Source organism: Cutaneotrichosporon cavernicola, assembly GCF_030864355.1.
Source record: "Cutaneotrichosporon cavernicola HIS019 DNA, chromosome: 5".
In the NCBI taxonomy this organism is placed as follows: domain Eukaryota; kingdom Fungi; phylum Basidiomycota; class Tremellomycetes; order Trichosporonales; family Trichosporonaceae; genus Cutaneotrichosporon; species Cutaneotrichosporon cavernicola.
In genome coordinates, this window is record NC_083397.1 from 925,891 (window position 1) to 950,262 (window position 24,372).

The 24,372-nt window shown below is 57.3% G+C and overlaps 6 protein-coding genes across 6 annotated transcripts; 3 read left to right on the forward strand and 3 right to left on the reverse strand.

Moving 5' to 3' along the window:
• Window positions 1-1,499: 1,499 nt before the first annotated feature.
• On the reverse strand, window positions 1,500-2,938 carry CcaverHIS019_0503770 (uncharacterized protein; the record flags this gene model as incomplete). Its single annotated transcript, XM_060601529.1, has 3 exons — window positions 1,500-2,048; window positions 2,239-2,811; window positions 2,870-2,938. The coding sequence occupies 3 exons, from the start codon at window positions 2,936-2,938 to the stop codon at window positions 1,500-1,502; spliced, it is 1,191 nt and encodes a 396-aa protein (XP_060458014.1).
• A 1,777-nt stretch (window positions 2,939-4,715) lies between these two features.
• Window positions 4,716-9,505, forward strand: SSD1 (uncharacterized protein; the record flags this gene model as incomplete). The annotated part of the gene is made up of 2 exons (XM_060601530.1): window positions 4,716-9,441; window positions 9,486-9,505. The coding sequence occupies 2 exons, from the start codon at window positions 4,716-4,718 to the stop codon at window positions 9,503-9,505; spliced, it is 4,746 nt and encodes a 1,581-aa protein (XP_060458015.1).
• A 1,845-nt stretch (window positions 9,506-11,350) lies between these two features.
• Window positions 11,351-13,005, forward strand: CcaverHIS019_0503790 (uncharacterized protein; the record flags this gene model as incomplete). The annotated part of the gene is made up of 2 exons (XM_060601531.1): window positions 11,351-11,453; window positions 11,831-13,005. The coding sequence occupies 2 exons, from the start codon at window positions 11,351-11,353 to the stop codon at window positions 13,003-13,005; spliced, it is 1,278 nt and encodes a 425-aa protein (XP_060458016.1).
• A 2,716-nt stretch (window positions 13,006-15,721) lies between these two features.
• On the forward strand, window positions 15,722-17,675 carry CcaverHIS019_0503800 (uncharacterized protein; the record flags this gene model as incomplete). Its single annotated transcript, XM_060601532.1, has 4 exons — window positions 15,722-16,212; window positions 16,248-16,691; window positions 16,733-16,930; window positions 16,964-17,675. The coding sequence occupies 4 exons, from the start codon at window positions 15,722-15,724 to the stop codon at window positions 17,673-17,675; spliced, it is 1,845 nt and encodes a 614-aa protein (XP_060458017.1).
• Window positions 17,676-19,382: 1,707 nt separating this feature from the next.
• CcaverHIS019_0503810 (uncharacterized protein) lies at window positions 19,383-20,352 on the reverse strand (the record flags this gene model as incomplete). Its single annotated transcript, XM_060601534.1, has 4 exons — window positions 19,383-19,399; window positions 19,514-20,178; window positions 20,242-20,257; window positions 20,289-20,352. 4 exons carry the CDS (start codon window positions 20,350-20,352, stop codon window positions 19,383-19,385), a joined length of 762 nt encoding a protein of 253 aa, XP_060458018.1.
• A 602-nt stretch (window positions 20,353-20,954) lies between these two features.
• Window positions 20,955-23,028, reverse strand: CcaverHIS019_0503820 (uncharacterized protein; the record flags this gene model as incomplete). Its single annotated transcript, XM_060601535.1, has 3 exons — window positions 20,955-22,203; window positions 22,303-22,456; window positions 22,713-23,028. 3 exons carry the CDS (start codon window positions 23,026-23,028, stop codon window positions 20,955-20,957), a joined length of 1,719 nt encoding a protein of 572 aa, XP_060458019.1.
• Between the last annotated feature and the right edge of the window lie 1,344 nt (window positions 23,029-24,372).

Consider the following 24,372-nt stretch of genomic DNA (forward strand, 5'->3'; position numbering starts at 1 on the left):
AAGTAGTCTGATGAAGGTGATTAAGAAGGAAAGAGTTGTAAAGGAAGATGTGCCCCAACGGAGGTGATGAGCAGCTGGAAGTGGGTACGGAGGAGGTGAGAGTTAGAGTGGTGGGACCCAAGGCAAGGTGTCATCATAATTGGGGGTTAGGGTCAGACTGCCACCTGGCCGCCTGGCCGCCTGGTAGCACAGCAGCCGCTCAGCCGCTCACTTAGCTTGACCGCCGCAACAAACCCCCATCCTTCCCAGCCGTGCCAGGGGTTAGGTTCAGGGAAAAAGGGAGAGGTCGGCGCGTTGAGCGAGTGGGTCCGCCTCGCCCAGCGGAACCGCCACCCCGGTACCCCGATACATCCAGCGGCGTACAGCAGCTGTCAGATATGCCAGCCAGAAGGGGTAGGTTTTACCGGAAGGGCCAGGTCATTACACAGTTGTTCGCACTCAAACTCGCGCCCTTACTCTCAAATTCAAGGTTCAGGATGAGGCCTCACCGCGCGCACCGCGATCATCAACGTTTATCACAATCTCGGGTCCCCAATCGCGTGGTAGTTGGCAGCACCCTCCAGAGATCCAGAACGCTCACATCGCACTCGGACCTCGGACACGTTGCCATCGCACAACATAGCACGGCACGTAACGGTGCACTTCGTGTTCGGTACCTTCGGTTGGCAAGCCGTATATTCGATGGGGAGGGGAGAAAAAAAATCAACACGGCCCGATGTCCCGATGTCCGGACATTGTGATTTTGTGTAGGTGCTGCAGAAGTGCTAGAAGTGGATGGGGATATTCAACCCCAGGTCAAAGCAAGCGACAGGCAACAGGCGCCAGGCTCTACCCTAGGTCGCGGCATGCCTGGCAGACCATGCAGACCAGGAGTAGACCGGGGATCGCGGACAAGGAGAAGGATCGTCGCAATCAGGCACAATCGAGCCGCCCACTGCCGCCGCACTTGAGCCCAACCTGCACGTGCTGAACGCTTCCTTGCCCATGGCCATGGCCACATTGGCCAAATTATCCAATTGCCCACCTTTGGGCTCTTGAGAGGTTGGGCCGTAGGCTTCGGGGGTGGGGTGACCAAACAGCAATGCACCGTGTCAAAGAATGACCGGCAGAATCGCCGTGGGCTGTCAAGTCGCCTGCACAGCTGCACGTCGATATTTTCAAAGGCTTGTTTCGTTCAAGTTTCCTTCGAGCGGATATTGAAACCCGCTCTCATATTAACCCCGACTCGTGGCCATTTACCCCACAGATAAACCTTCTGAATCAACTTGTTCTTGGCCGCGCGCCGCCATTCCGCAATCTCGAGCAAACCCTTCTCGATCTTCCCCCCGGCTGGGCCCGGCTCAGGTTACGTTACAAATGTACAAGATGCATGTTGGGTGATGCAAGTCCACGGCACGCGCTGGCACACGGACACTATAACTCGACTCTTTCCGCCACCCTCAGCCATGATGAATCACAGCCTGGCCAACGTGCGAGCGAACACATCTGATCTAGTTTGTCTACCCGCACTTCCAGTGGCAAATGTCGCCGTCGACAATCTCGTAAGGCTTGCCCTGCTGGCGCAACTTGCCGGCCCCCTTGACAGCCGACTCGGTGCCGTATTCCTTGAGGTCGTCAAACGACATGATCTCACCACATACAAACTTGTTCTCAAAGTCCGAGTGGATGACACCGGCGGCCTGCGGCGCCTTGATACCCTTGCGCACAGTCCACGCGCGGACCTCCTCTGGGCCACAGGTGAAGTAGCGGATGAGGTTGAGCGACGAGTAACCGGATGTGGTAATCCTGCCTAGGGCCGAAGGGTTCTTCTTGCCGAGGCCAAGCTTGTCACCCTCCTCCGCGGCTTCCTCCTCGCTCAGCGACACGAGACGCTCCTCGAGCGCAACCGAGAAGGGGATGAGCATGTCTCCCGGGTTGTTCTCGTCGATCCACGCCTTGATCTTGGGCAGCCACTTGTTCTTTTTCCGGACAAAGTCGCGCTCCGAGAGGTTGAGGAGGTAGGTGATGGGCTTTGCCGTGAGGAGGTGAAGACTGTTGATGACCTCAACCTGTAGAATCTGTCAGCATTTTCACACTCATGTGCAAGTGGAGATGGAGGCAGTGAAAGGAAATCAGTAAAAGGAAACTTCTCATGTGTATAACGGGGCGTTACTCCCACATCGACGAGCTGGGTTTGTAGAGCGTATCGCTCGTTCTCATCCGGTAGAAAGGGGTTGGGAGGGGTTATTCAAAACTCACCTCCTTGTTGGTCCAGGTGCCCTTACGGACGTCGCGGTTGTCCTCAGCAACGTGCTTGAGGACACGCTCAACGGTCGCAAGCTCCTCCTTCTTGGCCTTGTCCGCAAGCGAAACGTTGCCGCACGAGCGCACAATCTTGCGGTGACGCTCAACCTCCTTCTCGAGCCACTCGATGTCCTTGAGACGGAGCTCGGTCGAGATGATCTCCATGTCACGGATGGGGTTGACCTCACCCTCGACGTGGATGACCTCGGCGTCGTCGAACACGCGAACCATCTGGAAGATGCCGTCGACAGCACGGACGTGCGACAGGAAGGCGTTACCAAGACCCGCACCCGTCGAAGCACCAGCAGTCAGACCGGCAATGTCAATGCAGGTAAGGAACGCAGGGACAACGGACTTGGGCTTGTAGACCTCACAAAGCCAGGTGAAGCGCTCATCGGGGACGGGGATACGGGCCTCCTCGGGGTCGATAGTGGCGTAGGGGAAGTTGGCGGCCTTGCCGAGGTCAGTCTTGGAAAGGGTGTTGAAGAACGACGATTTGCCGACGTTGGGGACGCCGACAATACCAATCTGGTGCACGTCAGTAGTTGAACCAAAAATTCCACTTGCACCAAGCATCAAAGCATACCTTCAGGTTGTTTCCCGGACGGCCGAGGATGACCTTCTTCTCCTCAACGACCTTCTTCTTGGGTGGCATCTTCTTCTTGAAGCTAGGGGAGGTAGTGTGAAAGGGGCGAAGGTGGGACGAGCTCTGACCAACCAAGGACGAGCTGTATGCAGTGGTAGGAAGTTGGAGGAGCGCGCGTGGAGCGACGTGAACGTTTTTAAGTGTTGAGTGATGGAGAGCTGTGCGTGTTGCAGAGCGTGCGATGCGGGGGAGGGGCATGCACACTTGCGTCGATGGACTGAAAGTTGCAAGACTATTTCGCCAGAGTTTTTACTCTGGCAGTCAAGCCGCCAGGTGCGAGGGTTTATGCAGGGTTAGGCCTCCAACTCGTGGTCATTTTTGGCCATTCTTTTTCATTTAATAATCCCAAGCAGCATCACCTCCACCTTGTCTGCAACCAGTTGGCGATCGGTTCGATTGCCCACTGCGCTTCAGCCATGCTGACCCAGGCCTTGGACGCTTGGACATGCGATCCTGCAATCCTACCATTGTCACCATGGCGTAGCGTTGAGCGCTCAACTTGTCCCCTCCCCTCCTCATCTGCCAGCCTCCATGGGGTATCCTGACTCTCTGAAGCGATTGACTCTGTTCTTGAGACGCACCTGACATCCGGGCAGGCCCCAGTTTAGTACGATAACGGTACCGTAACTCGAAACCGGACCCGACATGCAGTCTAGGAGCTAGGCACGAGACGTTGACCAACCCTATTAGAGTTTGTAATGTTAGGAGGTGGATGCTATTGAATGACGCTGTCTGCGGTATAGAGCTCTTTCAAATGTGACGACGGCAACTTGACACATGCGCGTCATTCAGAGAGGTGTATTCGGCTTTGCGAATTAAGGTGCCGGAGCGCGGACAGGACACCTCTAGAGCCAGTTGATTGAAGGTCTTGTTTGTGGTGATGAGCAAGACAACGGTACAACGGAGGATGCAGATCATGCAGAATGTTGTGGATGCAGGTCCTTACGATCTTAGGAGCTGCACAAAGAACTTTGATGCGTGGGAGTGTGGGCAGTGAGGTGTGAGGGGGGGGGGAGTTGGATATGGGAAGGATGCGCCTTTTACGCCACTCAAGTCCGCCACCGTTTGACACCGAGATGAGAGCAACCTATCCGAGCCTCAATGGGTGAACCCCCACCCAGGCTCCTCAAGGCTACCAACTCCTTGCCCCCGTCTGCCCCGCAGTCCCAATCCCTCTCCATAGTCTCTAGTTGGATCCATCATACTACAAACCACCCCATGGTGTTCAACCCAACCTAACCTCACCGTTACACTCGACTGCTCACTCTAACTGCATTACTCCCTTCCAACTTCGCTCTCTATCTACATTCTCTACCCCTACCTTCCTTTCTCCCTCCTCTTCTCATTCTCTCTTCCACCTTCAGTAAAAGAATATCCAATTCTTGAGATCACACATCACAACCCCTACTGAGGGGCTGTGCGACATTGCAAGTGTGAGTTGACTAGGCATCATGCAACGTCGACGCGCCTGTAACCAAACCTCCATCCCCACAACCCCTGCTTTGCGTCTCCACATCCAGGCTAGCTCGTGCCCATGTTGCATCGCACAACGCATTTGCGTGTCGAGCGAGCTCCCTGCCAGCCTCTGTGGTGCACATTCCTCCAATCATAGACGCTGGCCGCACCCTTGCACCTCATCGTGATCCCTTCGTTGGCGCCGCACGATCCTCTGCCTAAACCCCTTCCCTCAAAACTCATGCCTCTTATCGGGCCCGAGCGTGCTTTGCTGACGGCCCGAACCACAGTCTCAAAGCACCCTCCACGCTGCGCGCACTTTGAATACATCATGTCTGAAGCTCCTTCCACCACCGAGGCAGACAAGCTCGCACCGCCACCCAAGCCCAATCGTAGTAGCTCGTCTGCTTCAAACCACAGTAACAACTCTTCACGACGTGGCCATCGCTCCCCGGGCTCTTCGTCCTCGGTATCTCGCTCAAACTCTCACTCGTCTCAAGGCAACACCTCGTCCGCCCCCAGAAAGGGCGGCAATACTACAACCATAAGCGGCGGCACATCGTTAGGCGGAGGGGCCAAGTCCGGCGGCGAGCACAAGCGCACCCGTACCAAGGGTGGTGCAGCGGCCGACGCCGGATCGCGCTCTCTCTCGCGACGCTCGTCGACAAAGCAAGGTCCCCAGCGCCCCTCGAGTTCTGCTGCAGACGCGTCGGTGGCAGACAAACTGGAGCGCGCGGTGACCCCCAGCGACCAGCCAAAGGTACTCTCCCTCCACGCTGCGACGAGCCCACCCGTCGACGCCATGGAGGCTGCTGTGACCGCCGCCACCAAGAAGCATCACGAGACCCACGGCCAGGACGCTCTCAGCAGCCTCCAGCGCATGATCTCCGACCTCAAGGCCATCTCGCCGTCCAACTCGAACCCCAGTTCTCGCCAGGTTAGCGGCAAGATGACCGAGTCGCCACAGTCGCCGGTTTCTGGGTCTGCCGCGCCCGTTGCGATCCCCGGTGCGAGTTCGCCGACGGCGACGACCTCGACCAAGCTCAAGGCAGACGCCCCGAGCTTTACGCCCGGATCCTTCCGCGCGGGTCAGTCACCTACCGCGCCGACATCGCAGCCTCCCCCGCAGGCACGGTCTGGGGGCGGCAACTCGAATCGCCGCGGGCAGTCAGTATCGTATGGCTTCAACCAGAGTTTCGCGGCCCCCGCCTTCCCAGGCGGCATTCCTCACTTCCCTGGCGCCGACGTCCAGCCTGGTCAGAGCGTCGACTTCTCCCAGTTCAGCCAACACAACGATGTGTTCCAACAGCAGCAGGCACTCCTTGCCGCGCAGCAGCTTCAGCTTCAGCTGCTGCAAGCGCAGCTCATGCAGCAGCAGATGACTGGCCAGCAGCAGCGGGACGCGGGCTTCATTGCTCCTCGGTTCCAGGCGCTCGCTGCGCAGCGTGCGGCCCTCCAGCAACAGCAGCAGCAGCAGCAGTCGGTCCACATGGCTGAGGCGCAGCGCATGTTCGAGCTGCAGCAGCAGCAGCAGATGCTTCTGGCACAGCAGCAGCCCATCCCCGAGACTGCGCCTGTCTTCGATGAGGAGTCCCCGGAGCATTCCCCAACCGCCGTTGGCCCAACCGGCCGTCCTCAGCTCAACCCCAACTTCACATTTGGCAAGAGGCGGGAGAGCTCGTCGGATAAGCCGTTAGTTGTCGTTGACCGGAGTGCTGGAGTGGGAGGGGCCGCGGCAACGGGGTTGGCTGGCCTTGCCGCTCGCGCTCACAAGCGCAGTGGGAGCGACATGAACCAGCAGGACACTGAGCAGGTGAGCCACTTAGGCGCATCGTTGGCTGACGAACAGGTCGAGCTTCAGCGCCAGATCGAGGCTCTACAGGCCAAGCAGAAGGAGCTGTTGACCCGCGGTGGTTCGGTCACCAAGCCCAACTTGGATGCTCTCAAGGGCCAGGCTACCGCGCGTCACCGTCGCACCCAGTCGCAGGTGTCCTCAACTTCGCCAACGGCGGAGATGCAGCAGTTCATGCTGCCTCCGGGGGAAGAAGGCGACAAGCTCGGTCGGTCGTTCCAGGACACGCACCGTTCTCTCGCTGCTGCTCCTTCCGCCCCACACAATCGCCGCCACAGTATGAACGTCCTCGCTAAGGGCTCCGGTGGAGGAATGGGCTTTGGCGACTATGTCGAGGACGGCGGCTCCATCTCTATCCCTCCTGGCGGATTCCAGCACCATCGCTCTGGTAGCCGGGGTGGCTTCGAGTCTGGCAACTGGCGTATGAACGGCGGCGGCCCGAACGCTACCTCCGACCTCGCTTCTGCCCAGGCTCAGCTCGCCTCGCTTGCCCAGTTCCGCGCTGCTGCTGGCTCGGGCCACGCCAAGATGGCGTCTTTCAGCTTCCCCAACATGCTTCCAAACCTTCTCGCCGCGACTACGCTACAGAACCCTTCGGGCCAGAGTTCGCTCTGGCAGCAGCAGCAGGCGTTCCAGATGCAGCTGCAGCAGAACCAGCAAGGCCCACAGCGCAAGTCATTATTCGCTCCGTATCTTCCTCAAGCGTCGCTTCCGCCGCTGCTTAGCGCTGGAAAGCTTGTCGTCGGTATCCTTCGTGTTAACAAGAAGAACCGCTCGGACGCGTATGTCGCGACCGACGTTCTTGACGCCGACATCTACATTTGTGGCTCCAAGGACCGCAACCGCGCCCTCGAGGGTGACATTGTCGCAGTCGAACTTCTCGACGTTGACGAGGTCTGGGGTACTAAGAAGGACAAGGAGGAGAAGAAGCGCAAGAAGGAGGAGAGCTACGACGTCAAGCCTGCAACGGCCAAAAGGCTCGAGAAGAAGAAGGACGACATAGAGGTTGAGGGCCAGAGTCTCACTCTGTTCGACGACGAGGAGGTCAACGACGAGACCAAGCCAACCTACGCCGGCCACGTCGTCGCCGTTGTCGAGCGCATGCCTGGCCAACTCTTCTCCGGCCAGCTTGGCGTTCTTCGTCCATCGTCGGCGGCGACCAAGGAGAAGCAGGAGGCCGAGCGGCGTGAGCGTGAAGGCGACAGGCCTAGAGAGGAGAAGAAGGAGCCCGAGCCGCGCCCAAAAATTGTCTGGTTCAAACCCACTGACAAGCGCGTGCCGCTCATTGCCATTCCCACAGAGCAGGCGCCGGCTGATTTCATCGAGAACCCCGAGGCGCATGCCAACAAGCTGTTCGTCGCCACGATCAAGCGCTGGCCGATCACCTCACTCCACCCCTTTGGCACTCTGGTTGAGGAGCTCGGGCCCATCGGCGACTCGGAGGTGGAGACGTCTGCCATCCTCAAGGACTGCAACTTCCCCACTGAGGAGTTCAGTGACGTCGCCCTCAAGTGCCTTCCCCCTTTGCCTTGGACCATCCCGGAGCGCGAGTTCGAGGTTCGTGTCGACCTCCGCGAGGACTGCGTGTTCACCATCGACCCCGCCAACTCGCGCGACCTGGATGACGCGCTCTCTATCACGGCCAACGACGATAACACTCACACCGTCGGTGTCCACATCGCGGACGTTTCGTACTTCCTCAAGGCAAACACTGCCCTCGATCGCGATGCGCGTAAGCGTGCGGCGTCAGTGTACCTCGTCCAGCGCGCGGTGCCCATGCTCCCTCCCCTTCTCTCTGAGCAGCTGTGCTCGCTAGTCCCAGACACGGAGCGTCTGGCCTTCTCCGCCTTCTTCGTTATCGACAAGGACGGCAACGCCGTCGAGAAGTCGTACCGCCGTACGATTATCAAGTCGTCCGCGCGGCTGTCCTATGCCGATGCCGCGGGTGTCATTGCTGGCGGCAAGCTCGACTCGAGCAAGGTCACCGGCAAGCACTCTGCCGACAAGGTTGCTGAGAACGTCCGCCTCCTCCACGACATTGCTGGCAAACTTCGCAACAAGCGCATCGAGGACGGTGCGATGCTCTCGCAGAGAGCACGTCTCACGTTCTTGCTGGACAACGACGGCGAGCCTGTCGACGTCTCGGTGCAGGAGAAGAACGACGCCAACATGGTGATTGAGGAGTTCACCGTTCTCACCAACACCTCGATCGCCGCAGTCATTGCCAACGGCCTTGCCGAGCAGGCGCTGCTCAGACGCCAAGAGCCTCCCAACGACAGACGCTTGGGTGCTTTCGTGGAGCGCGCCAAGGTCCTCGGCTTCGACCTCGACCCCACGAACGCTGGTACTCTGCAGAAGTCGTTCAACAAGATCACGGACAAGGAGGCTGTCTTCTGCCTCAGCCTCCTCGAGAAGAAGACGATGCAGCCCGCACGCTACTTCTGCACGGGCATGTTGGACATTGCCAAGTACTCGCACTGGGCCCTCAACGCGCCGCTGTACACGCACTTCACGTCGCCCATCCGCCGCTACGCCGATGTGCTCGTTCACCGCATGTTGGACGCTTGCCTGTCGAGCCATTCGGCCAATGACGTCAAGTTCTTAATGGACCGCGACCAGGTGGCCAAGTGTGCGCAGCAGTGCAACATGAAGCGCCAGAGCGCGCGCCTTGCTGAGGACCAGTCGGCGCACCTGCACCTGTGCATCCTCGTCGGCAACCTCTCGGCGAAGTACGGCCCCGTCATCCGCCACGCTCGCGTCACTGGGGTGTACGACCAGGCGTTCGACGTTGTCATTCCCGAGTTCTCTCTCGAGAAGCGTGTTCATCTTGACAAGCTTCCTCTCGAGAACAGTGTGTTTGACGAGCACACCAACGTCCTCTCGCTTTACTGGAAGTCGCAGGATGTACTCTCGTTCCTCACACCGTCGGCCGACGACGAGCACCTGCTCAAGATCAAGCAGCACACGGACAGCCGCGCGTCGGGTGCGTCTACGACGCGCACCACCGACACGACGGCTCTCTTCGACGACGGCAACCTCTCGTCGCAGGTGCAGAAGAGCAACAGCCGCGCACCGCTCAAGTTCGAGTGCCTGCGCAAGACGGACGCTGGCCACCGCATCCAGGACATCAAGGAGTTCAGCTCGATTCCTGTCATCGTGACCGCGGATATGTCCAAGAGCCCGCCCGTCCTGGTCGTGTATGCCTGTGAGTAGCGCGGATTGCAGGAAAGGCGAGCAGCTGACAACCAGGCAACCCCTATGCGGCCTAGGATATCATCCTCATTTGCCACATCTGTTTTGCGCACGTATCGGCATGGGGTTCGCAAAGTAGAATGGAAATCATGAGACGCAGTGGTAGTAGTGTTGGAGTTGGAATGTACATAATCATGCAGCCAGCGAGGTGTACTGATTTTGCGCCTCACTACAGCTTGGAACAGCCAAAGTCTTCTCCGGGCGGCTGGAATTCCTCGCTGCAGATTAAAAAAACGTCCCGAGGATCGCGTCAACATGGACTTTAATGCCTCGTTATATCAGTCGGTAGATTAAATGACTCTTAGCGCTTTTCCGGCAGATCATTCGGTCGTGGGTTCGAGCCCCACACGAGGCTAGCATCTCAATGAGATGCTCCTTTTTCTTGCTGACATGGATCCGACGCCGCTGACGATGGGGACTGAAAGGCTTCGGTTGGGAGCAGTGGACGCGAGACACAACCGCGTTGCGTCGCCGGGGGAGGGGAGAAGGATCGTGGTGGATCGCAGTCCGGGTCATGCGCTGCGCTCGTGCCACCACCAAGTGCTCTAGCAGCAGAGATGTTTGAGAGCAGAGCGGGGAGAGAGGAATGGACGGAAGGACCATTCCTCAACCACCCCCTTGATGGGTGGTCACATCTGCCCGCCAAGCTACCGATATTTTCTGGCTGCTATCAGTTGCCGAGCTCTGGAGCAAACGTTATGGCAGTGCCTTTGACTAATAAAGCGTGAGTAGAAACGAGTAGAATCGCATTCAGGCTGTGCGAGCTCTCACAGCCCAAGGACACAACCCGATTCACTCAGGCCGCGTCAAGACGGGGACGACAGACTTGGTACTCTGGTGAACAGCTGCCAGGGTGTGTGTAGCGACGCGATCTGGTGCTGGCCCGAAGTCCCGATGTTGCCTCCCATCTCTAGGCTGACATACGTGTTTTTGCCCCACCAGGTAGATTGCTAGAGACCCAGGAGGCTGGCTGGGTGGCAATTCGTTGTGGTCAGCGAGGTGTCCTCCGAATTGCGTTCTCTACGCAAGTACGCGAGATATAGGCACATTCCGCAGTGTCGGAGAAGAGCGAAACGTACGACTGCCACATCTGCTACATTCAATGCATTGATACAGTTGCTTGCTTGGGCTGTTAGCAGTTGTGTTATGCAGCATGCCTGCGTCATCTTGAAGCCTAATGACCTGACCTGATGGCAAATTCCAGGCAGTGGCCATAATCCCAGGCACTGGCCAACTTGTGTCCCGGAATGGCCATCACATGGTCGCGTTTTGGCCATTTTGTGGCCAACACGGTCGATCGGTCCGGAGCCAGCTTGCCGCCCACCGGTTTCGACGGCGTCTTGGACTGTGAGTTAGTCACTTTGCGATCTTGTGATCTTGGCGTTGGTGAATGCAACAAAGGTCAGCAGATGCACAGATGCACGTAGATGAATGCTGATGTATACCCATACCACTGCCAAGAGATTAAGAGGGATACAGTACATTTGGGGACTGCGTAAATGTGAATCACGACTCGATGTCAGACTCTCCGCCACGGAATGCGAGTCGAAACCGAAATCGTAAGACCGATGCGGGGCTCGAGTGCGAAGCCTACGCCTGGACGATTCTGATGCTGGAGTGAACGCGTCTGCTGTGTTTAGTCGCCGGTGTCCCGGGGCCAAGGGTCTCACATAGAGATGTTGAGTTATGGCCAATGCGGCAAGATGCGGCAAGGTCCGTGTCACCCCACCACCCTGGGGCACACGCGCTCACATGTCACCAGATCCAAATCAATCCGAGATCCAGATGGCCCCAACCCCACGCCATTGAGAGATGTATATAATCCCCGCAAGAGGAGGAGTCCCCACCAAGACAACTACAGAATGACTACCACCCAGAAACGCCAGAGGACTCCCGACATCACGGCCGACGTGGGCGGGCAGAAGAACGTGGACCAGCTCCACAAGACCAGTCGCGATTTCCGGAGTGAGTTTTGTTTGTGCGTAGGGGTGGTGGGTTGGTATGGTGGTGGGATGGTATGGATCTGATCGACGTTTGCCAGAACAGCCGGAGACACTGGCAAGTGGCAGGTGGCAAGTGGCATGCTCGCCATCGTCCGATCAGAGTGTTGTTGTTAGACTGGGCGTGGCGGGGCGGCTAGCTCGCTCCACCCAACATGACATTCCGCACTTGGAACACGTCGTTCCCGCAATGAAACCATGTTGCCGCGCAGGCACACATGTGTTTGCGATGATGCAAACACAGGCGACGTGCATGTACATGCGCCTCATGACATCAACCACCGGCGACACTGCCACACCGCCACACTGCCACAGAGATCAGTGCACAGACGCTGATTCCAGGCGACACATTTACGATGCCGACGGACGCGCAGCTCCAGCGGTCCATGACGGCGTCGCGCGGCGACGACGTCTATCTCGAGGACGCGGACACTGCGGCTCTGGAAGCGCGCATCGCGCGCATGTGCGGCAAGGAGGCGTGCATGTTCGGTGCGAGTGGAACCATGACGAACCAGCTCGCGATCAGGACACACTTGAAGCAGCCGCCTCACTCTGTCATCACCGACAACCGTGCGCACGTGCACATGTTTGAGGCGGGTGGTATTGCGCTCTTCTCTCAGGCGACAACGCATGGTATTGTCGCCGAGAACGGCATCCACCTCACGGCCGAGGATGTGCGCGGTGCTCTGCAGCTCGGCACCAACATCCACATTGCGCCGACAAAGCTTATCTGTCTCGAGAACACTTTGTCGGGCATTGTGTTCCCACAAGAAGAGATTGTGGAGATTAGCAAGTTGGCGCACGAGAATGACATTGCGATGCACCTCGACGGAGCGCGGTTGTGGAATGTCGCTGCCAAAGAGGTCGAAGAGCGCGGCCTCGACGCGACCAACCAAGACGACGTTACCACCGTCATGACCGACCTGTTGCAACCATTTGATTCGGCGTCACTCTGCCTGTCCAAGGGGATCGGAGCGCCGGTGGGTTCCGCCACTGTTGGGAGCAAGGACTTTATCGACCGTTGCAAGTGGTTCCGTAAGGCATTTGGTGGTGGTTGGCGCCAAGTCGGTGGTCTGGCCGCCATGGCTGACCATGGGCTCACCCACCATTTCCCGCGGTTGGCCGAGACGCACGCCCTCGCCCGCCGCCTGGCGGACGGCCTCAAGGCGGCCGGATTCGAGATCTCTGCTCCTGTCGATACCAACATGGTGTTCTGGGATGCGACGCCGCTCGGTCTCAAGACCAAAGACGTGATCGATGCCCTCGCAGCTCACCCCGACCCCATTACGATCGGGTCCAACCGCTGCGTGCTGCACCACCAGACGTCGCCGCAGGCTGTCGACGATTTCATCGCCGTTGTGACTCGCCTCGCGGAGGGCGTGCCTGTTGACAAGCGGTCGCCGCGCGAAGCCGGCACAGCGCGTAAGGGCATCCAGGTGCTCACGCCTCCATCCGACCCCGTGCAGGAGCTGCACCACAAGGAGCCGTCGCGTAAGCGCGTCAAGCTCGGGTACTAGGTTGTTGAACATTGATTTTCTGTATAGAACGTAGAGGGTGGACATAGATAATCTGTACAACATGTATTACATTTCCAGATCTGTTGTGTCAAAGAACAATCCGAACATCGGGGAATAATTACATGCTTTGGTTCCAATTACGGTGCCTGCGCTGCTAATTGCTCATCACGTCCAACTTTCACTCTCCATTGTACCCATGCAATCGATACACGATGCCTGCGGCAGCGGCTGGGGACCTTTGGGGGCGTTTTCACTTACCGTAGGGCCATTATACACCCCGTTCAGGAACCTTGTCCGCCAATCGAACTCCGAACCTCCGTGTCACAGAGAAAAACCTTCGTCTACATCTACAAAAGATTCGTTCAGCTCGCGCTGAGCTGTAGGTCACGACGGGGGTCGAACCCGCAATCTCCTGATGTACACTTCGTAGTCAGACGCGATGCCATTTCGCCACGCGACCTTGTTGGAGAGAAGAAAATCTCTGCGGATTAGATGTCTCGATTTGAGTTTGCCACGTGACGGCTTTCGATGTTGAATGCCCTGTCATGAAACATCCACGCTTCTGAGGGGACCGTTTTGGTCCCGGTATGGGGCTTGGGGTGAGACTGAGTGAGCTGGACAAGTCAGTCGCGAGTGTAGATGAGGCGGGCGGTTGGGGTTGAAGTTGACGAAGACAAGGGATGGAGAGTTGCAAGAATGAAGGGTGACAAGTCTGTGGCGGTGGCGGGTGAGAAACGTGTTGATCCATTCCGTACTTGATGTTTCCAAAGGGCGCAGTGCCCAAACAAGTGCCAGAAATAGACCCTGGAAGAGTGTACCATTGTGGCCAAGACACAGCTTGGTTCAGTCCCACAGGTAACCACAGGCCACAGGATTCAGTTTCAAGGTGTAAAGGTGGTGGCCTCGTCCTGTACGCCAACACATATAGACTGCCAAGAGCGGGACCGAGCACATGGCGAAACGTGCCTGATCTGTAGGGTCTGGCTGCCAATGCGACAGATGCGAGAGATGACTTGATGACTCAGAGTTCCAATGGGCCTGGAGTCCCGAGTCGCAGGACGTTGAATGTACATTCCTCGCATGAGTGGACCTGACCAATGGCCGCTCGCTTCTCGGTTTGGCCCAAAGCTAGTGGTCCGATGAAAGTGGTGCAAATGCAAAGCAAGCAAGGCACAGCGATGACCAAACAGCGGGCTGACGGCAGGCACGGCCCGACTCCGACTCCCTCCTCACCCGTCCCACTCGTTCAACAAGGCTTGCTCTAAAGAAAACATCTACACATGTGCTCGAGCTGGTTCAAGTCGTTGATTATCGAGGTTGCTAGAGCTCAAGGCTTTAGTATGTATCCGCAATTCAATGTCGGGGTTGTCATGAATCTCCAGGCCTCCAGGGTTGGTAAAGGGCCAAGACTCGCATGGTTCGGTTAGCGGGTCACAACTCGGTTCCGATTTGCGCTTCGAGATCTGTCTAATATAATACTCCACTCTCAAGATGATCGGCTCCCCAAATAGACGAGCTTTGGATTTACGCAGACCAGTCTACATTATATCAAGCGGCATGTGACCATCAGAGACGAATAAAAATGATCATGTCGACAATGAGATAATTTGAGCGTGAGCGCTCAAAAGGTTGGAAGCGATGGGGTGAAATGGGCATTGCTGTGCTTGAAGTGCATAAGCTTGAGAGGACTGAGCCTGGCGTTCTCGTCACCTAAAGGGTTGTCTGATCAGCATCAGTTTGTGAGACCCAAACGGGAAAATGGTTGTCACTAAGAGGACGGGCCTAGTTTCAAGTGCAGTGCATTAATTGGATCACCACTCAGGGAACAAGGGGTGTCGCATGCCTAAAACCCGAGGTAAACGGCGACAAGATTTAAGGATTTACCGAACAGCGTACAAAGTCTGGATGACGAGGGAAAAGTCTAAACCGAAGAAGAGGGAAACGTAATACAACTAAACTGACCGACTGCTGATGTTGTGCGTGAGTGGGTGCGCAGTGAGCAGAGTGATTCCATCCTTTTGGATCATAGGGACCAAAGGGTAACAGTGCACAGAGAGAGAGAGAGACCGTACAGAGCGGAGCCGGAGCGGGAGCCAAGGGGGGTGGGGGGAAGGCTACATAGGGTATGAAGGGTATGAAGGGTATGAAAAGGTATGGGTTGATCGTTTACACACCTTTGTTGGTTTGGGTGAATGCCAACAACTACCCACTTCTAATGACTGTTAGATTGTAGACTAATAGCCCAACACTTAACCAACACAGCCACTGGAATCTCCCCTCTCTCTCCCTCCCCCATCTTCCCGACTCTTCAAGCTGCCAAACGTTCCCAGACATTAGGCATCCCAAGTCATCGTTCAACTGTTCATCATCTACTCTACACGTCTACACACTTCACTTGTTCATCAACCGACACAATCCGACATTGCGAAAATCACAGTCACTGCTTGGCGTGCTTGGACCACCTCTCATCCTCGTCACATTGCTTCTTCACACACACGCACAGCTTTCCAACACCCACCCCCACCCCCCCTCCTCCTCCCCCTTTAGCCCTTCCGTCCCCCAGTTTGTCTGATTTATCATCTTCATCGTCTTCATCGTCTTCATCGCCTTCACCGTCTTCACCGTCTTCATCGTCTTCTCAATCCTCTTTCTTCCCCCCCTTAGCCACTCTACTCTACACGCAGCACCGGCCTCTCCTCACTCACCGACGCCCACCATGCTGCCCCTCGTCGTCGTCGCGGTACTGGCAGTCAGCGCGTCGGCACAGGGTTTCACGCCCAACTGCTTCTTCAACGTCTCGATGACCGACAACTCACCCCTCGTCCTATACAAGCCACCCAGTGCCTGGAAGTCCCTCTTTATCAACTCGCCCTTGGCAGCCTGGCAGCCTGGCATGATGGGTCAAGGAGTCTCTGCGCACGGTACGTTTGGCACCGGCCCTGTCATCAACATCGAGTACCCGGGCACTATGGCCTGGGCCAAGGGCCTCGTCGGCAACGCCTCGACAACTCCCGTCCGCATGGACATTGACAACATTCAACAGCCCTACCCAGAACTCACTGGCCCGGGTTTCCTGTTGACTAGCAACGACAACCTTGCCATTGGGGCGCACACGGTCAAGATTGCTCTGGACCAGTCCTCGACAGATCCTCAAGCTCAGATCCTCTTCCAGCTCTTCCAGAGCATGTGCGGTGTTGTTGCCGAGACGTGAGTTGGCTGCATGTCACATCTATTGACAACAGGACTGACCCAGACAAGGTCATTTGCCACACGGTAGAGTTCGCCAAGGACATTCGAAACACCCAAGTCATCCTGACTGGGAACTGGCAGCTTTACCAGCAATTCGGCGGCGTTGGCGGACAGCCGATAATAGACTACACCTCCGTGGTCGCGAACAACACACCCTCCGTGAAGCTCCTTCCCCCGAAGGGCTCCAACTATTTCTATCTCAACGGCACGGTCGGCAACGTGTACGGACAGTACTCTGTCGACATTGAACCAACCCCGCCTTACCCTCGCCAAGAGAACACTTTCAACGCGTCCAATTCGTGGGATGTGCCAGGCGAGCTGTTCTACTACACCCCGCTCGACCCCAATGTGGACTACATTGTCACGGTCACTGGCGACCAAGACATTACAAAGTACCTCGGGCTCAACAGCTTCATGTACTGCGATTACGCGCTCAGGTAAGCCACGGCAATGTGTGCACTCTGCTGACATGAAGCAGTAATGGCGGTAGTACTGGTTCCAATGTCAATGGCAGCACCGCTGGCTCGAACTCCACCCCATCGCCAACCCCGGGGAAGAAGACGAACGTTGGGGCCATTGCGGGCGGTGTTGTTGGCGGTGTTGTCGCTGCTGCAGCCATTGCAGCTCTCCTCTTCTTCCTCTGCCGGCGTAACCGCAAGAAGGACGCACTCGACGTGTGAGTGTAATATGCGGTCCCCGCTGACCTCAGTGACCAGGGCGTATTTAACGTGGATGACACGGTCGATGCGACGACCCCTTACCAGCCACCGGCGGTTGGTGGCGCCAAACTTGCTCCAGGCGAAGAGTCGTACAGCGGCCACCCGCAGTACGGCCAGACGATGTACCGGGAGCCGAACATGGCTGAAGTAGGCTACGGGGCTGGCGCCGGCGCAACACCCCTCCTGTCGCCGTTCGGCAGTGACGGTCGGGACAGCCGTCACAACTCGATGCAGTCGGGTGGGCCGTTCGGCGACAGCCGGCAGGGCTCGGGCCCCTGGCCCGGCAGCGACGGGCGGCAGTCGTTCAACGGTGGGTCCAGCACGGCTGGCATGGGAATGGCTGGATACGCCTCTGGCCAAGGCTCCGCATATGATGCATCTTCGCATAGCGGATACGCATCGGGCCACCAGGTCAGCGAGAAGAGCGTGCCAGCCCACCAGCGCACCTTCCGCGTCGAGCACGAGGAGGATGCCGGAGGCCTCCCTATGGCTACCGAGGACGTTGAGCGCCTCCCCCCGACTTACAACCCCCACTGGCTGGAGACGCGGACGCCGCAGCCGGGATCGTTGTCCTCCACTCCTGCCGGAGCTGCGCCCGCCCACAAGCCCGATGTGGTGCCGGACGAGAGCCAAATTCCTCCCGCCGCCGCCGCCGGCGGCTCGTCCCAGCAGGACGTGGTCTACCCTGTTGAGAAGTCTTAGACCTGGTATCCTCCACATGGCATGTCGCTGGTCGCGAGTCGTAAATCCTTGTAATTCCGATGGATATTATTGGCGGGTGTTCAACTGACATGTGTCCAGACCCACGCGCTATGCCGATCAAGCTGCGTCAACCAGAGCTTGTGCTGGATGATTGTCAAGCCAGCCTCCTCCGCCTCGACGCCCGTGGTAACGATCTATTGTGGCCTTGATGAAATCTACTTTCTTACTACTGACTGCGCTTGGCGTGACATTCTCATTTTCTTGCCTGCGTCTGGGTGAGCAAGGAGCTGAGAAGATGACGAATCGCAGACAGGTTGTCAACACGAGCTAGGTCTCAACCACAGAACGATACACACATGAGGAGCGGCTACTTGAATTGCAAGGGACTGTCGACGCCAGTTCGGTGGGCGATCCATGGATCCGGGCATGTGCACACATCTCATGGTTGCCCCCGCCCACTGCGGCTAGCGCGGTAAGAGGGGGAGGCGAGACTGACTCTGGAGGAATGACACTTGATCCATTGAATGCAATTGATCCAAGATAGAACAGCGCGGGTGCTAGGTAGGATGCACAGCCAGTGCCTGAGACCCGGGGAACCTCGCATCACGTGAAATGTACTGCTGACATTACGCCAGGATCTATGGATATGGTACAACCCTCGAGTACTAGAAGAAGGCGACGGACAGTCCCTCGCGAACCATCTTATCGTGCCAGTCAACCGCGCAACCGGTCTCGTCCATCTCTTCCCAAACCTTTTCCACCAATGCAATATTATCCAGCCATACGCGCTCTGGCCCAACTTGGACGAGAAAGGTCATTGCACGATCGCGGTCCACTTGGTCGACGCAGAGTGTGGCGGCCAAGAAGGCTGGAAGGGCAATGAATCCCCATAAATCGCCATTGGGAAGTTGGGTGACACTTGCCAACAAACTGAGCAGTTCGGTTCGTGCCTGTCGAAGGACGGGGTGGAGTGGTCCAACTCGATGAACACTTTGATAGAGGAGGACGAGGGCGGAGAAACGCCATAATTCGCCAGTGATTGTGCGAGATATTAACGCACTGGCATCAACGCCCGGAGACGGCGTAGGCGTCCATGCTCGAAGGGCAGATTCGAGGTTTTGGGCGGCGGAAGAGGTTGGGGGGACAGCGTCGGCGCAGAGGTTTGTCATTTCGGCAAGGAGGATGACGATTGCGTCAGGGAGACCGAGATAAGTCGACCACGTATCTTGGCTGGATAAGGGGGCGGGCTTGGTGTTGAAGCGAAATACTGTTCTTCGTCCTCGTTCAACTATACACCGGCTTAAATCACTCAGCGCATAAAGCCTCAAGCTGAATGTCTGGCTCGTGCGTAAATCGCTCAATGTAATAGATGGCCCAAGACCAAATACGTTGCGGACCAATTTATCTCCCAGTGCAAGCATGGCATACGATGGAGCCGCGCCACCGCGAATAAACTCGACTAGCTGTAGGTCAACTACACCCCACAACAAGTCGCTGAGCTGTTGTCGATCCGTGACTGCCGCCCCCCGCAATCGCAATTCCGCTACCGCATCCAATGTCCATTTCGTGCTCTCGACATCGCTCGCAAACGGTGTCGACACATTCTCGACGTAATACCGTAGCTTTTTGATTGCCCCAGAACCGGGTTCGGGTCGCGTACTTTGCAAGACGCCTGCGCCTCGACACGCCATCTCAATCAGCTTGGGTTTAGGTTGCCGATCGGCCTTTGGATCAGAATGCGGATTTCTGGCAAACAAAAAAATGTACGCTGCTGCAACGGCGTATCGAACCCCGCGAATCACGGCTGGTGGTGAGCGGAATGTTTAAAAGAAACTTACTGTTCGAATCGTGTAGTGCGAGAATTCGAGTGCGGGCATAGTCTCGAGTGGGACCGGGCAGGCCAACAAGCCACGACTCGACTACCCGAGCGTATATCTCGGCGAGGGAGACGCCCCACCGCATCGGCTTGTCCGAGTTGAAAACGCGGCTCGCTGGATCCAGCACATTGCTCCAGTTTGCGCCAATCTCGTCCCAGAACGCTTGCTCGGTGGTCTGTGGCGGGTGGCTGTGTGGCGGGTGGCTGTGTGGCGCGTGGTTGTGTGGCGCGTGGCTGTGTGGCGCGTGGCTACCACTCCCCGGTGGTCCTTCAGTGAGGACAGCGCTGCCAAACGGGTTGAGCGGTAATCGGGGCGCTCGGGCCATTTCTCCCCACAGAGAGAGGTATCCCTCGTCTGGTATCGTATTGGAGTTGGTGGCGGGTTGCGGTGAGCTCGACAGGCTATTTGTGCAATCGACACCCGCCTGCGTAGCGTGTCCGGTCTGCAGGGCCGCGTCGCCATTCACGCTGGCCAACCCCATCGGTGCCAGAAGACCATAGCCTACCTGGGCACCTGCGTCGCTCCGTGTTGGGCCCGGCGAACGCCCCGTACATTCCCATGGCCCTGCGAGGCATCGTTGGCAGAACCCATCTACGTTCCATATCTCGTCGCACTTTTTTCCGCGGCTAGCGTCAGCGCGAGTGCGAGTGTGCTGTAGCTGGATATAGGCCGGGCGATTTCCGACGTACCGTTTACACGTGCCGCCTAGAGTCAGCGGTGGTGTGGTACGACTCACAGCCAGTTCGGGAACGCTTGAATGGTCCCCGTCGTCGACGGATGATGCGAGGTTCGCCGGTCATGTGGTGTGGTTTGTGGAGTAGGATTCTGGTTTGTGTGAGCACACGAGGCACTTTGCTGATCGAGTAGTGTGGAATTTCTGAACTTGCATGCCTCGGGTTCGGTTGATGCCGACCATTCCCTGTCGGAGCTGCCCGGTCCGGCGCCCGACGCCAGCATCGAGTCAACGACGGAGCTCGGATGTTCTCGTTCAATCCGAGGTATCTCGTCTGGAATCGACAATGAGCCTTCGTATAACGCTGCAAGCCCGGCACTGCCCTTTCCCGCCGAGGGCAAGTGCGTACAACCTGGCACCAACTGTGCTGGGAGACGCGAGTTGAATTACTGGATCGTTCGCGAAATGTGGTTTCGCGCACGATTGGCCCACACATAGATCAAACTTGCCTCGACAACCAACTCGACACCCAACCCGACGCACACAAAAATATATGGCATTTTGCTACGTGTGTAGGTCATGACAATACTATAACACAGGAGGACGGGCGTAAACGGACGTCGCCGCATTCAAGTACGGAGGATACAGTGTGATGGCTGGGAGAAATAGCGCATAGGGCCAGCCAGCTGCCCCGCAACGTTGTTGCCGCTGCTGATTCCCAGCCGCTGCTTACAACGCCGTACGGCCGTTGGTTTCGACCGGGAGGAACAACATGATGATGCCGGTGGCGATGAAGATGCCGCCAGACGCCATTACCGGGCCGTCCGGGTTCTGCTTGAGCGACGGGGCCACAATGGCAATTACGGGCGCAAAGATACCCGTGATACGGTTGAATGCCGCGCACAGTGCGTCACCAGTGCCGCGGGCCGGGGTCGGGAAGAGCTCGGGCGCATAGCCGTACATGACACCGTAGAAGGCGTTGGCAAAGAACGAGGCGATGCAGGTCAGAGCCTGAGTGGTGGCGTTGTTCCTGGACGCCGTGAGACAGAAGAGGAAGACGCCAGTCATTGCGGTGAAGAAAGCCATGGCAAACTTACGTCCGCCACGCGACCAGGTGACGAGGTACGCAGCCGCAAAGGAGCCGGGCACACCGCACACCGCCTGGTAGGTGTACGCCCTGTAGAGCGAATTGATGTCAGTGCCTCCGCTGCCTGCCGCTCCGAGCTTATTGTCCAGATACGTTCCAAGGAAAGAGAAGAAGAGCGGGTACGCAATTCCGACTGCACCGTAGCAGAAGACAATGAGGGTGGTCGAAAACGCAAGGCGCCTGGTGGCGAAGAGGGTCTTGATGTGGCTGATGTTGAATTCGGACAACCCGGACTTGATGAGTTCCATGGTGGAGAGCTTGGTCTCGTACTGGGCGTTCATCTTCTCTTCTTCGGTCAAGAACGGCTCGACAGCACTGTGGAGGTCTTCGATCGAGATGCGCAGAGGGTGCTTGTTGCGCTTGGCGACAGCGTTGATCACGTCGACGGCAGCCTGGTCGCGGCCATGAGAGATAAGGAACTTGGGCGACTCATAGACCGGAAGGATGAAGAAGCGGCCGATCCAGAGGACGAACATCATTGCACCGAGAGTGTAGTAGGTGTAGCGCCAGCCCATGTTCTCGCTAGCCTGGCAAATGTAATCGGGGTCCGCGACGGCCTGGTCACAGTTCCACCTGGCGAGGAAGCCCCAAGCAATAAGCGACGCAACGACCTGGCCGATCGCCCACCAGACCGACAGCAGCGTCAGGAGGTATTGGTGGGTGCCAGGCAGGAACTCGAGGAACATGGTGCCGTCGACAGGAAGGTTGCCACCGACGCCGAAGCCGATGCAAGCGAGGAGAGCGCAGAAAGTGACAAAGTTGTTTGCACCGCCGGCAGCGACACCGAAGACTGCGCCAACGAACAGAGTAGCGTTCCATGCCGTGCGGCGACTAAATCCGTGTCAGCAACAGATTGATTGATAAGATATGGCAGTGGTGGCAGTGGCGGCGGTGGCGGCTCTACCCACCCAACCCTGAACTCTCACTCACCCGATAATGTCAGCCGAGCACCCCCAGAAGGAGGCACCAACGATCAGACCCGCATACAGAGCTAAAGTGGTAAACCTGATGTTGGGTGTCTGACCGACGGGGCGGTTCCACTCGTAGCTGACCTGCGGCTGCACAATCGCGACACCCTGGAGCCCTGCGAGTTGTTAGCACCCGTTCATTCATGGTGGAAGTGGATATGCGGGATGGTGACGTCTACGCGACCAAATCTATCCAGTCGGTGGAGCTGGATAGGTCACGACCCTTAATGGTGGGTCTGGTGCCTGCTCCGCGCCACTCCCATCGCCCGAACCAGAGGAGACGCGATTCGCGAGACCGGCACCCCACCGCGTATGTTTACCCGCGCTACCACAACACTCTACTGCCACCTGGGCGACTCGAATAAAACTCACAAATGTTGTCGGCAAACCAGCCAAAACCGCCAGCAAGGAACATCTCCCACTGGTACTTGCCCATGCCGATCTCAGCGAGTGCGCGGTTGATCACGTTGACTTTGGCGACAAACGTCGGCTTGAGGCCCTCCTGCTGGGCGACGAGGGTAACGTCCGAGATGACAGACTCGGTGTCTTGGAATGTGCCATTCTGCTTCTTGGCGGGCATAACGCCCTCAACAGTGTCGGGAGGCGAAGGGGGGAGGCCAACAGTGGTACCGTCCGGAGACGACTGTTCCAACTCGGCCTTCTCGCCCTTTTTCCCAAAGCCAAACATTGTTGTTGCTTGTACTGGGTGGTCGCGTGAGACGTCGAGTGGCGGTCGACGCGTTTAGATTACAAGTCTAGGAAGGAGTATTGGGCTCAGACGGAGCACTGGTAGTTGGGTAGAGGAAGACGTGGATACCAGTGGGGGAAGGCGCTGGGTGAAAAATGGAAACTGTGATACAGTGGGCTATGAGGTTTGAGAATGGAGAACGAAGGATGAAGGATGAAGGATGGAGGATGGAGGGGAAGGTGAAGAAGAAAAGGCGATCATCTCACATGCTCGCCCTTTTTCATGGGCAAGAACCGTCCATCGTGCATGCACCAACCAGTACAGTGGCAGACATGATCCGGTTGAGGCGGGTGAGCAAGGCATATGCACAGGCCAATGCTACCACACCCGTTGTGCTCGAGTCTTGGCTTGTGTGGGCAGAAGAGGCAGTAGGGCCAAAGAAACCGCGTTCCATCTAGGGACCCAACCATCAGAGTAGAATTAGAGGCAATTAGGCAAAGAGGCAGCAGGCAGGCCAGGCAACCTTGTCCAATGTCGCCGCATCTAACCGGCGTACTGGGTTGGCCTAAGGCAATCAAGGTGTAACCGCACAGGGCGGGGGGTTGCTATGGATGTCAGCGACAATAGCGTCTCCGTCGTACGTACAACCTTGGTGCAGAGGACATGCGGTGGCTACCCTGCAAGAGTTTGGCCCTGTGCGGTCATCACGGCCAAGTAGGATGCTAGGGCTCACTCATCTTTATCGTTGTCACCGGCGATGTGCGCATAACACCCACAGCTGGATCTGTGCCTCCGATCCGGAGCCGTGGCTGACGTGGGACACAATCTTTCAACAGGGTATTCCTTGGGTGATATGCCTGCTCCGTGGGGTTACATGGCACATGGCACAGCATCTCTATTTGGATTGTAATCAGTCCCTGACAAGAGCAATTTGCTGGACAGCAAAACGTGAGAGACATGAAGAGTGAATGGGTTTTGCTTAGGAGGCATCTCAATGCTCCCTGTCGTCCTGTCGCCTCAAGCCTGTTTGTGGTACGTCAGTGGCTTCAGGGCCGTGCCTGCGATAGTCCAATCAGTGGCATACGATAAACTTGACAACCACGTGACGTTGCCATTTTGGAGCACTTGGCTTGTTGGCCATCCTGAATTACACAACCCTTCTTCGAGCTGCTTTCCCCTGCCGTGAGAAGTCTGCAATCTGTCCCTGGCACACCACCTTGGGTGATTGATGACGTACTGCTCGCTGTTGCCATGTCTAAGCGACAGATATACGATATATCATTTCACGTGGAAATGCCGGCAGGAAATGTGCTTGTGCTCGCCCGAGTCCTGCTGGCATTGTGC